The sequence below is a fragment of the Rhineura floridana genome, chromosome 8, assembly GCF_030035675.1.
Source record: "Rhineura floridana isolate rRhiFlo1 chromosome 8, rRhiFlo1.hap2, whole genome shotgun sequence".
NCBI lineage: Eukaryota > Metazoa > Chordata > Lepidosauria > Squamata > Rhineuridae > Rhineura > Rhineura floridana.
In genome coordinates this window covers 92,766,039-92,779,728 of record NC_084487.1, presented here as the reverse complement: position 1 = coordinate 92,779,728, position 13,690 = coordinate 92,766,039, and the positions used below count along the sequence as shown (strand labels likewise).

The following is a 13,690-nucleotide window of genomic DNA, read 5'->3' as shown; positions in this document are numbered from 1 at the left end:
AGAACATTATATCATGAGAGCTTTCACTTTCAGTCAGAAGTGGTACAGCACCAATAAGATCACTACCTGATGGAGAACTAGGCCTTAGTGTAAACTTAGGAAAACAACATTCTTCTTTATCTGACGGGGAGACCTAGATGACTCCCTCATGCATTGATGAATTGTGAGGGGGTTCATGAGGCTTCACAGACTATCCTTGCTCAATGCATACCACAGCCACACCTCCTGCCATATGTGCATTTGGTTGGTGTGTGAAGGGGTACTGTGTGTGTACAGATGTAGGTAGGTAGGGTTTCTCCATGCAAGGGTGGGCTGATTAGACCAGGGTCCCCTCCTGCATAAGCATTAGTATTGTTGCATGCATTCTAATCTCTGAGCAGTGGGAGACTGTCAGGGGTTCCAGTGCTTACCCAGGGTTCAGTTTCCTTGGAATGAAGGTCAGCGGAGACTGTGGTGTCTTTAGGATATATGGTTTTATTTACACATATATACAACCTGAGCATAAGATGAATGGAAGGGGCTCACACACTCCCACAGATCTTGCTTCCCCATTAGGCTTCCAGAGAGGCACCCCAAAGCCATGACCTCCCAGCACAGGGAGCAGGACAAGCCTCTCTGTGTCGTTCCAGCTCCCAGATCAGACTAAAAACAGTGTGGGCATAGGGCCCCTTCACACACACTGGGTGAATGCATAGACAGAATAGTGTAATTACAGCTTATGCATGCATCGGTGGTGGGGGTGCTGCTGTTCTGCTTGCCCTCAGGACACCTCCCCCACACCCATTCTTTCAGTGCACATGAAGGAATCTAACCCCCCCCCCAAAAAAAGCTTAATGTTTGAGGGATGACCTTTGGGCACTTTGGATAAATGAGGTTATTCTACAATTTGTAACTCTCAAGTTATTTCCAAGAGTGATGCAAGATGGGCTCATATTCTGGCAAAATACTCAAAAGACGTACAAATTAAGCAATGTGTATATAAATAAATCAGAATTTTACCTGGAAATGTTCTCACTATCTGACATAACCCTTCTTTTCTGCAAAGCAGGTGCTGTATTTGGGGGAGAGCATTTGCCTGAAAACAATGGGAGAGATTTTGGTCATTGATGTTTTCTTTTGTAACTGCTGGATCATTTTTATGGCCAGTCAAGGATGCCACTACAGCTGTGTGCTGCTCTAGTGACATCAGCTGGGACAGAGAGATGGGACTTATTCCCTTGTGTGGGATGTGAAAATGGACTAAACCTATGTGGAAGGTTTCAATCTGTTTTTAATTATACGCCTCATTGGTAAGTACATCCCCAAGGAAGATGTGCAATCAGAAATTAATGCAGATATAGAAAAAAAGATAATTTAAGGCTTGCTTAGAAAGACAAAAACAAAACAAAAACCCTTGTTGACATTGGCAGGGATTCTGAAATTAACAGTTCATGCATTTTGTGGCATACACTCCAAAACTCCTGGCTTTTAGTTTGCTATTCATGGATGCAGCTGTGTATGCTAGATGTTTGTAAAAGGGCAATAAGGATTTTTTAAAAATCTTAAAGACAAGACTGCTCTGGCAAGAAAACTTGTGACTCCCACTTACATCCAACAGAATGGGCACTCAATCCTTTTAAAATGCTCAGTGTATGTTCTACACTTTATTTGCCTTTGTTCCCAAGCATTCTTTTCTCAATGAGTTATTTGTGTAAATTTCTTTGGAATCCTATATTTTTCTTATAATGTGTGAGAGCTGAATTCCAATTGTGGGTGAGGTGAAGTGCAAAAATCCAGGTTAAATAAAAGCAGAATGTTGCAGCATCATATAGAAATGTCTGTGGGCACAATCCAGGCAAGATTAAGCAGCTGTACATTCCACTGATTTAAATGGGAGAGAATTAAGCATACACTTAACTCTCCATGAAGCTGCCTTATACAGGGTAAAGCCATTGTTCCATCTTAGTGTTGCTATTTACCCTTATAAGTTACCTTCCAGTGTCTCAGGGAGCACAGAAGTCTTTTACCTGAAATCCCTTCTGGAGATGCTGGGTTGGAACATGAGACCTTCGTTATGCAAAGTATAGATCAATGGCCCTGTACCCAGCAAAGGAGGCTGAGTCAGACCATTGGTCGATTTATCTCTGGCCAAACCTCACATGACATTAGTCATGCAGTTTCACCCTCAAGTGCAGTATTTTTGTGTTTTTTTCTCCACGATTAGCCAGTAAAGGGCCCCCATCTAGAGCAGGATCCTATAGCATGAGTTATAGGGGGCTTTAATCCTTTGCCCCCTGCTGCATGCCCAGTCTAGATAAAACCCTCAGCACCTGCAATATTGCCAAATAAGCCTTATTGAAACAAGTGTAACCTCTCAGGTGGATACTTTTTCCTCTCTCAGTCCTGCTGACAGAGGTCTTTCAAGTGGATATAATGGGGTCTGTGCTTCAGATGGAGTTCATGCAATGTATCTCCTCTAATATCAGCACATTCCCATATAATTTGGATAGCTATAAGAATGAAAATATGTGATAAGCGGTGCCAGAACTGGTAACTGATAGGATATGCTAACAATTACTGAAGGGCATGTCAACAACTAACACGACAGTTTGGAACCATACCTTCTGCAGTAACATTTTTCCATGTGATTCCACTATATTTAAGCAATTTTCATGGTCAGCTTTGTTGGAAGACAGACAAATCAAAAGATCCCAAGAGCTTAATTCATCTATAAAAAAAGGAAAGCAAAGCACAATAAGAAAGAACTATGAACGATGAAAAAACTTGTGCAGGTGCCCTTTGCATATCACTGTGAAGTAGCAGTATTTAGGGATGTTGCTTGTACTCGATGATTATCCCACCAAAAAACTGGTACATTTTAGTTGATCATTCAAAAAGTCTTGTATATATATATATAAACAAAAATGATAACTTTGCTGTTAATGTCTTTTCCAGCTATATCTTTCCTGCTTTCCCCTTCCCCAACCCAAAAAAGGCTTACCCTGTTGTGCTTTAACTCCTCTTCTTAAGAGAGAAGTTGAGTGTGTACATATGGATGGATGTACATAATTATGTATGTATTTTAATTTCTACCCCTCTCTTCATCAAATTAATGCTCCCAGGGCAGACTACAATACCAAACACAAACAATAAAATCATACAGCACATTAAATAAACTCTCATACCACAATTAAAACAGCACAAACTGATTGATTTTGGCAGGTTTCAGTTACATCAATTCACTGAAAAGCTGACAAGACATAGTGGCTTATTTTAAGTGGATTCAGTGCATCTCATGTGTACATGTTTTTCATGTCATGCACACAACATTGTCCTCATCCAACGGGCAGGCCTCACTCTCCCACCAGTTAATTCAGATAAATCTAACAAGAAATTGCATGTTACCCAACTGTGGACATACTGAAGCACATTGGGCAGCTGTGGGGTTTTTTTTAAATGCATGTGGTGACATTTTGCTGAATGTCATCTATCATCACACCTCCTACGATCATTGGTGAGGTGCTCCTGGCTGGATGTGGGCCAGTTACACATAAAAAAACCCTGCTGTTTTGTGCAAATGTGGTATATTGGAAAACTTGTCTCACAAAAAAATTAAACAATTGCCTGCCTGCACAGGTAAACAAATACCTGTGTGCATGCCCACAATGGACCACAGCTTTCCAGAACTCAGGAAGGCTGAATACATCCCCTTAAACACCATCCACTAGTGTGGACAGGAAACACTGACCTAGAATTCAACTGAAAGCCTCTAGTGTGGACGAACATGCACAAAAGGGCATATGGAAAAATTGGATCTGTGTGTATACCCAGCCAGGGTCACCAGATATTCACACATGTTCTTGCACATTCTTAATGGCTGCAATTTAAAACTGCTGGCAGCATTAATTGGGCGCAAGATTCATGGTCTCATTTGGTTCTGTACAAATCAGGGCAGAGTTTCATAACTTTTAGTAGTACAGTTAGGAGCTCCCCTCAATTCTCAACAGATTATTTTGTGTACTTAGGCCCAGCAGTAGCAAGCATTTATTTTCTGTGGGAAACACAATGCAAATTGACATCATTAGTTGAATGTATACAACATTCACACTGCTACACAGCTAAAGTAGTGTTATGGGAAGGAGGAAGGCTACAACAATCTCAGGCATGGTGTAGTGGGTAGAGTGCAGTACTAGGACCCAGGAGACCAGGTTTCAAATCCCCACTCAGTCGAAAAGTTCACCAGTTACAGTCTCTCAGCCTGATCTATCTCACAGGATTGTTGTGAGAATACAGATGGAGAAGAGAACTATGTATGCCACATTGAGTTCCTTGGAAGAAAGTTACAATGCAATACATGCAACAGATTTCAGGGATTAATCAGGTGGGCTTTTAGGTCCATTGAGAAGTATCCAGCTCAGTCCAATGTTTCCTTTACCTAAATAAACACTGCTCTATTATTCAGGGATGGGGAAACAGGAAAGGGAGTGTTGGTTCAGCAACACAATACTGATGCTAGGATCCTTCCCCCTGCTCCCTCACCTGCCCTCTAGGGGGCAGCCTCAATATATCAGTTCATATTTCAGTTCATATCAGATCTGGCAGCTAATGTTCTTTTCAAACAATCCAATTCCAGAAAGCATGCTGTATGCATTAAGCAGTATATTTACAACTGTCTCACTGATACATAGCTCAATTTTTTTATCATGATAGCAGATGGCAGCAAGATAACATTATCCTCAGACATTCTTCTGAATGCTGCCCTCTGAACAAACCACTTAGAATGCCTAAGATGGCCAAATACAGACGGACAAAGAATTAGAAGTAGAAAGACATTCTTTTGTCAGGAGAGCTTTTGGAGTAGAAGAATGTTATTCTGCAAACGGAGACAGCGAAGAAAAAACTCAACATGGCAAACTGGTTTAAAATAAGCTGGATACTTTTAAAAATAGTTGACATCATAAAGAAGACAGATAACAAGTATAAAAAACAAACCAAAATACCCTTTTATAGCATGCAAAATAATTTTGCATCACTTTGTTTATGAAATGAAATCCATGAAAGGATTCCATGAAATGTGTATTTAAGACAGGGTTGGTTCTAGGAACAAGGGAGACCTGGGCAAAGTGCCCCATTACATTCATACCATGCTTTCCCCCCCCCTCCAATAGTTTTATGTTTTATACATTTTCCTTCCCTTTTCCCTTATGCTGGTCACCGACCGTAACAAGATATATATCAGGCACTCCAGTGCATTGTGGGACAGTAAAATAGCAGTTTCCTTGGAGTGCTTGTTGTTGCCTCCACTGCCAGGCAAACCTAAGCAGGTATACCTGCTTAGGTTTGCCTGGCAGTGGAGGCAACAACAAGCACTCCAAGGAAACTGCTATTTTACTGTCCCACAATGCACTGGAGTGCCTGATATATTGTCACTCCTGGGGATTATGAAAAAATTAAAATGGAGGCTCATAACCACAGCTGACAAATGTGGAAGGGCCAGAGCAGGTGTCAGCACCGGTGAGGCCTGCTGGAGCCCTGGCAGCTGTCCTTAGAAGACAGGTGCTGACACCAGGCCTGACTTAAGAGATGAGACAGTATGTAACCGAGTAACTGTGCTGCCTCCGCAGGAAGACTCCAGTCATGTATTAGGTTAGAGTTATGGAACTCCAAAGGTCTGTCTCTATGCTCCCTTAGCCTGACAGTAACTTCCTGTCAGGTGACACCACCCCTTTCTTTAATTGGTTAGTTAGTTTTTCTAACCTGCCTCAGTTTGTTTCAGTCATCAGTGAAGCTAGCAGGCTTAGTAGCTCCAGAGGAAAACATTCCTTCTTTACCTATCGCCCTCTCTCAGAAGTTATTTCTCTGCCAGAATTGCCTCTTCCAGAAGCTGTCTCTCTCAGAAGTTACCTCTCCTCCATTGAATTCTCCGTCTTCAACAATTCTACAATATAATTACCTGCTATCAACCTTCTCCATCATCATCACCATCCTCAGTTCACCATCCCCAGAGACTGCATGTTTTCTTTGAAGTTTCTGTATACCTTTGTGTTTTCTGGTTTAATAAAATAGTTCTGATTAAAATAGAGAGAGATTGAGTTGACTGTCTGGCAAAGTGGGTTTCAGAACCATGGGCTCAGAACAGTAACAGATGGAGGGTTGTAACTTTCAACCAGCCGGTGTAGCAGATTTATGTCCAAACATTATTAGGTAATAATGTTTACCTGCATGGTATCCCCAGCTTATTTCTGAAAACTGCTGTTAAAGGCAGAAAAGCAGGCCAGGTTTTTTTCCTGATCTGTTGTCAACTCTAATGGGATGAGTCTTGCAAACGAGAATTCGGTGGGAGGCACAGATGGCTATGTTTTTAATTATATTCTTTTTTTTAAAAAAAAGATGTTTTTAAGATGTTTTATAGATGCTTTTGGTGTTTTGTCACTTTATTTATTTATTTTTATTTATTTAATTTAATTTATATACCGCCCTAAGCCAAAAAGGCTCTCTGGGCGGTGTACATAGAGGATAAACAAGAAAATATATGAATAGAACAAATATAAGAAAATCAAAAAGCAAAACAAACAAAGAACAGAAACCAAACAACATCAGAACATACCAGCAATGAAACACTGTTTTAAAATACACTACAAAACAATTTCTTTAAAAAGAATATTTAAAATTTTTAAAATGCCTGGGAGTATAAAAAGGTTTTCACCTGGCGCCGAAAAGATAGCAGCGTCGGCGCCAGGCGTACCTCATCGGGGAGACTATTCCACAATTCGGGGGCCACCACCAAAAAGGCCCTGGATCTAGTCACCGCCCTCCGAGCTTCTCGATGTGATGGCACTCGGAGGAGGGCCTTAGATGTCGAGCGCAGTGTACTTGTCTGCCACCCTGGCCTCCTTCTGGAAGTAAGGGTGGGATATAAATTTCAATAACAAAAAATTAAATCTGATTACCATGGTGATGAAAAAAACTATGCAGAACTGTTTCTATTCATGACAACAAGCTACTGAGTATATGAAAGGGGCTCTTAAATTATTTAGCCCTGCAAACATTTTCTCCAATCTCAAGCAGAGTAAAGTTTCTTGACTATACACTCACTGTGATATTCAATGGGCAGAGCAATCCAAATCATGGGAAGCTGGTGGGAGAGGAGACTGGGGCAACAGAGGAGGTGGAAAGCTCTGCAGAATCCACTCCCTGTTCGGGAGCCACCAGACCAGCTAAATGCTGGCTCAGTCAGGAGCCATGTGGGGGGGGCAGAAAAGCAAAAGCTGGCTCCCATGAATACCTCTACTGGGGAGTAAGTGCTCCCCATTGACCACTGTGGAAGTTATTTTTACTGGCCTGTTGGCCAGCAGAAATTTTTCCTGGATTAAAATGCCCCATTTTGGAGCCTTCTGCCAGCATTCCCCGGGCTAGGCTTCCGCGGCAGAGCCCTGGCTGAGCCAGTAGGGTCCTGGTGCCACTGTGGCTGAGGTCCACCACATCCAACTCCCCCCAACACTAGTTGGATTGTGCTCTAAGTCATACTCATAGTAGAATGGATCTGCTCTTGAGTATGACTAGCATTGGACATCATTGCAATCATGTCAAATTGGTACTAGAAAGAAAAGTATATTTAAATTCTGAAGCCTCCAAAATGGAAGGGAAACAAATTTGATAAGAAGGTAACAAACTGATTCACAGATTACTAAAAGTGGATTTATGCCAGTTTTACTACCAATACTGTCAGCAGAAGTAATCTGATTAAACCCAAATATTCTGAGTTTTCTTTGGTTTATAGATCAAGATGTCAGAACCAAAGTATGTTAAACTGTGAATTCTCTGATGTTTCTACTTATGGGAATAGGAAGGCATCTTAAAAATCAGTCAAATACTAGAGGCAAGTAATCTATACTAGGAAGCTTCTCCTACCCCAAAATAAAAAGGGCATGATAGAATAACTAATATAATGTTAAGCCTGTTAAACTTCTGCCTGTTACACAATGCTGCTTAATCTTGAGAGTGATGGTCATTCCAGATCAGGAGTGGCTTCAGCACCAAGTTGTCCTACAAAGAAATGCACCAGTTTTGTACACCTGCTGATTGTCACCCCATTGAGTGACATATTGAAATTGACACCTTAGGACCTTGTCCTGATGGCTCTTATGTTGAGTATGGTTCAGTATGCTTCCTCATCCCCTCAGCCCATATATGGAGAGTTCATCAGTAACATGCTGGTGAGCATGGCTGAAAGTGCTGTACCTCCTTGTTACCATGTTTGTACAGGACATGTGTCTCTAAACACAATGGCAGCATTCAGAGAATAGCATGCATACTTGGGGGAATTTAACCCAGATGATATGCTAGGGGAATACTTTTCCCAGTGCAGCCTCGGCAATGTTCTACCAGAAGATAGCCTGATGTCAAATCAAAAGGAACCAAGCATGGGTTATGGGATGAAAATTCAAGGAAATAAAGGACTGGAGGGGAGAAGGAGCACAACTCAGAAAAGGAGAGAAAGAGAGAGGCTAGTGTGCCAGGAAGTTATAGCTTTGTGCGTTGAGACCTTACAAAAGAAGTGGGATAGTCCTGGTGGAGTACTCTTCCCAGGCACCATCAAAAGAAAGTTGTGCTTAGGAAGGAATGAAAGATTTGTAGGTGAATTGTTTTTCTTGGATTTTCAGGTAGGTGTTGGACTACAACCTGGGAGACCAGGGTTCGAATCCCCACACAGCCAGGAAGCTCACTGGGTGACCTTGGATCAGTCACTGCTTCTCAGCCTCAGAGGAAGGCAATGGTAAAACCACCTCTGAATACCATTTACCATGAAAACCCTATTCATAGGGTCGCCATAAGTGGGAATCCACTTGAAGGCAGTCCATTTCATTTTTACCCTTAAGGACTCCAGGAAGTTAATCAATATGTATGCTTCTGAAGTCCTGACCAGACTGGTACTGGATGGAGGCTGGGCATTAGCACATTCCCAGGCTATCTGAATAGTGGGTGTGGCCACTAACTTGTCCATGTCAATGGAGAAGTTTCAGAAGAAAACTGCACTAGCTTTAGATTTTGCTCTTTATAGGCTTTGTTCAGCTTTCCTTTTCCTTTCCTTTCCTTTCCTTTCAAGGCAAAACAAAACAGAGATTGTTTGTACTAAGGTACACACATAAAATGGCAGAACTGTGCTCTTTTGACAACATCCTTTTGCCACCCTGGGCTCGTGCCTGGAGGAAGGGTGGGATATAAATCAAATAATAAATAAATAAATAAAAACATCCTGCCCTTTCTGCAGGGTAGTCTCACAGAAAAGATGCCTGCCTTTCCCCTGCCAGTTTTACATCCCACAGAACAATCAGGAGTACATAAAGCCATCAATTGGATGATCCAGAGGGGCAAAAAGATAAGTGGAACCCAGTCACTCTGTTAATCAATGTGAATGAGTCCACCCAGTGAAATCGTCTTGATATGCACTAGGGATAGTGCCTTCACCATTCATATTGCCCTTGAATTCACTTCTGCCTGTATAAAATTAAATATAAATAGAATGAACATATATATATATACTTCTGTCAATACAGAGAGCAAATGAGACATCCCAACTTTAAGGTGCCATCAACAACATTCCTTATGAGTAGAAAGACATACGAATATTTGTTTATTTCAAGACAAACACACCTGTGTAACAGCAAACAACAGAAATTCAATGGTTTTGTTATTTTTTTCTGCTTCTGTCTTGGACTATAGTACTTTGGATGAACCCCTCATGAATGTGCTCATCTTATTGGCAGTCCCAGTTCTATTTCCTACACACTGGATGTACCTGTCAAAGGCTAAGCCAGAACTTGTTCCCTCCAGAATATCTGAACCTGAGTAAATGCAGCAGTGCTTAATCCCTTTACTGTGGAATAGGCCCCATACTCTAGAGCAGCCTTTCCCAACTAGTGGGCCACCAGATGTTGTTGGACCACAATCCCCATCTTTCCTGACCATTGGCAATGCTGGCTGAGGCTGATGGGAGTTGTTGTCCAACAACATCTGGTGGCCCACTAGTTGGGAAAGGCTGCTCTAGAACAGTATGAGAAAGAGCTGCTCCTGGATCAATTTGCAAGCAGATTACAAAGCTTTCAACTACCCCTCACACAATCCCTGGGATCTCTCTAGCCACACATTTGATAATGCCCCAGCATGCCAATAACCACAGCTTCCCACACTGTTAGCTACTGCCCTGAACCTTCACCCTAGTACAATGGGGGCTTTCACTTACTATTCCTTGGCTTTCTGCTTCATACAACCAGATACCACACTCTCTATTGCAAGCAATGTTTTAGATCACTGATTACTGAGCCAATTCACATGATCGCTAATTTGTGATCAGCCCATGGAGTCTGCTTGTAATAAATGAACTATGCAAGAGTTCTGCCATGGGCCTCCAGATTGAGTTTCCACTCATCATCATCACTACAAAGTTTTCAAATGCTATCTGATGCTGGTCCAATAGTATTCCAACTATGCTATTGCTAGCTTATCATGGATCAGCTAGAGTCTGTTTATGCTAGGAAGTTCCCCAGCGTTTTGACAACTTACCCAGATTTCAAAACTAGCTGGTGATGGTTATTTGTAAGGGAAAAGAGAAAATCATGCTGTAACATCAGATGTGGTGACCTACTTTTCTGTATCACAGCCAAAATATGAACTAAATGTATAAATGTTTTATTTTCAGATAAGGCTGCAACCTTATAAGACCCTTTTAATTTGTTACTCATAAATCAATTCTACAAGTTAAATTCACAGTGGCCACACCCACACTGTGAAATACCTTACCCCATTGGCCTTTCTTTCTGTTTTTTGACAACTGATTAAAACTTTGTTGGATCAGAAAGGATTTATTTTGTCAAGCATATGGTTTTATAAGGTAGGTCCTCATTTTAGAATTTTTTTCTGCTAATCCATTTCTATTTTGAAGTTGTTGCCTTATTTCTTTTGAGATTTTGTTTTTGTTGTGAGGCACCCTGAGTGATGCTCATGCTTGCCCTCATAAGAGGCAGTCAGTTTTACCTGACCTGTGAAGCAGAGCAGCAGGATTATCTACTCTGGGGGGTAATGGTGTCAACTGGGGCCCCTGGCCCCATGATCGTACTGCTGTGAGGGGAGTGGAAAGAAGCCAGCAAATTCCAAGTGGGAACCAGAAGGTTAAGGCCGCACCCTATAAAGTCAACAATTTCTGGCTGCATTACAGACCCTTCTGTGAAGGCTCGATCATTGTAGTTTTTTTCCCTTGAGGGACTGCCACTGCCAGGGCCTGTTTTTTGAACTGGGAGTGGCCTATTCCATCAAAGATGATTATTATAAGAACCTTATAATGTTAAGAATTTGGTGTCTGAATTTGCTTGTTTTGGGGTGCTTCTAGGCAGCAGGCAGATCCATCTTTCTTTGTCTCTCCTGTTGTTGTTTTTCAGATGATGAAAAACAGTCCCAGAATTTTAGTGCAACTGTAGCGATCAGTTGCATGTTTTCTGCTTCTTGAAAAAATCCGTTGTCAGCCCCAGGAAAAGCAACTTTTGTACAAGTTTTCTGACAAGTTGCATTTGCAGTGGGCATGGTTTTTCAGCATACTGCACATCCACTCCACTCACTGAAAAGGGGCTGATGCGCTCTCAGCTGTTGTTGCAAGAGAAGAATGACAGAAAGTCATCCACAAGTGGAAAAGACGTGGTGACGGAAAGAACTAAGATCCCGCCCCCCTATTTAAAAAAAGTGGACACAGAGAAAGGTTTGAGGGGGTGGAAAAGACTACAGCCCAAGTCCTGCACGCTCCTCCCACTTGTTTGAAAAATAAAAACAGTGAAAAGACACAGGGTATCGGTCAGGCAATGTAAAAGGATCATTAAAACCGGATAGCATGGCAATATAACCAGCAAAACCTGCCCACTAAGCCTCATGACTAGAAGCACCCTTTTTTTCTCCCCACCCTGTTTCCTTTTGCCTCATGTCTTTTTAGATTCTAAGCCTGAGGACAGAGTGTGTGTTATTTTTATTAATTTCTAAGTCACTCTTGGATTTTCCTGGCTGAACAATGGGATACAAATTATTTGAATGAATGAATGGAGGGCATACATTTTCTAAATAAAAGGAGATTAAAATAAACTATGTGACATTGTGCCAATCAAATTTGCACTTCTGTCATTCAAATAATTTACTCACCTCTTGCTAGTGATGGGAAGGGGCAATCAAACTATTCATAGCACTGAAGACATATCACTAGTTCCTGGAGGTCCTACTGAGCAAGCGGGTATAGCTCCTGTTGGAAATGTGCAAATTCTACCCCGTTATTTCTAGAGTTTTCTGCTTTGCTGCCCTATGAATTCTTGTTTGTAGTAATTGTGGAAGGTAGTCTGATACACATCATAATGTGTATCAAAATTTATTTATTTATTTATTTTTATTTAATTTAATTTATATACCGCCCTAAGCCCGAAGGCTCTCTGGGCGGTGTACATAAAATATAAAACAAGCGCAGTGTAAAAATACAATAAATACAATAAATCAAAAACCAAAAACAAACAAACAAAAAAGAACCAAACAACATCCAAAATGCAAAATAATAGTGAAATACAGTTAAAATACACTTTAAAATGCCTGGGAGTATAAAAAGGGTTTCACCTGTCGCCGAAAAGATAGTAACGTCGGCGCCAGGCGAACCTCATCGGGGAGACTGTTCCACAGTTCGGGGGCCACCACTGAAAAGGCCCTGGTTCTGGTCACCACCCTCTGAGCTTCTCGATGGGATGGCACTCGGAGGAGGGCCTTAGATGTTGAGCGCAGTGTACGGGTAGGTTCATATTGGGAGAGGCGTTCCACCAGGTATTGCGGTCCCATGCCGTGTAGGGCTTTATAGGTCAAAACCAGCACTTTGAATCTAGCCCGGAAACAAATAGGAAGCCAGTGCAGTCGGGCCAGAACAGGTGTTATGTGAGCGGACCTTCTGGTACGCGTCAGCAATCTGGCCGCTGCATTCTGGACTAGCTGTAGTTTCCGAACAGTCTTCAAGGGCAGCCCAACGTAGAGCGCATTGCAGTAGTCCGATCTAGAAGTTACCAGAGCATGAACAACTGAGGCGAGGTCATCGCCGTCCAGATAGGGACGTAGCTGGGCTACCAATTGAAGATGGTAAAAAGCATTCCGTGCCACCGAGGCCACCCGGACCTCAAGAGACAAGGAAGGATCGAAAAGAACTCCCAAGCTACGAACCTGTTCCTTCAAGGGGAGTGTAACCCCATCAAGAACAGGATGAACATCCACCATCTGGGCAGAGAAGGCACTCACCAGCAGCGTCTCAGTCTTGTCTGGATTGAGCTTCAGTCTGTTAGCTCCCATCCAGTCCATTATCGCGGCCAGGCAACGGTTTAGCACGTCCAAAAATGCACATCCAAATGTGGATGCTATCCATTGCCTTCAGTGGGATGTGCCTTTGGGTGTGATTCTCTATTTTTAAACCTTCAGCAGGCTTGCACCACAATTTGTATACTGTATCCAGAATTTGTGCCAAGTTTGTTTCCATAAGAGCCACCCACCCCAGCCAACAAAAAGTAAATTAGATAGAATTGACCAAAATGCCTGCTCAGAAAAATTGTCTAAACCAGTGGAACTATAACATTAACATTGTCAGCAGAACCTATTGGATTACCAAGGCATCCCCAGTTTGCTCACTTTCAACACTATATTCACATCCATA

The 13,690-nt window shown here is 42.0% G+C and overlaps 1 protein-coding gene across 8 annotated transcripts in view; it reads right to left on the bottom strand.

The window, feature by feature from the left end:
- Nucleotides 1-13,690, bottom strand: part of CPED1 (cadherin like and PC-esterase domain containing 1) — a 160,549-nt gene that overhangs the window by 117,900 nt on the left and 28,959 nt on the right. For 6 of the 8 annotated variants that reach the window (XM_061640093.1, XM_061640095.1, XM_061640101.1 and 3 more), the window contains 2 exons: nt 2,601-2,707; nt 1,000-1,075 (listed from right to left, as the gene is read on the bottom strand). The exons of 1 other annotated variant lie outside the window; for it this stretch is intronic. In XM_061640093.1, the coding sequence (XP_061496077.1) occupies nt 1,000-1,075; nt 2,601-2,707 (183 nt within the window). Of the gene's footprint in view, nt 1-999; nt 1,076-2,600; nt 2,708-5,932; nt 6,014-13,690 lie in introns of those variants that run through there. One more of the 8 variants, XM_061640097.1, reaches the window with a different exon arrangement.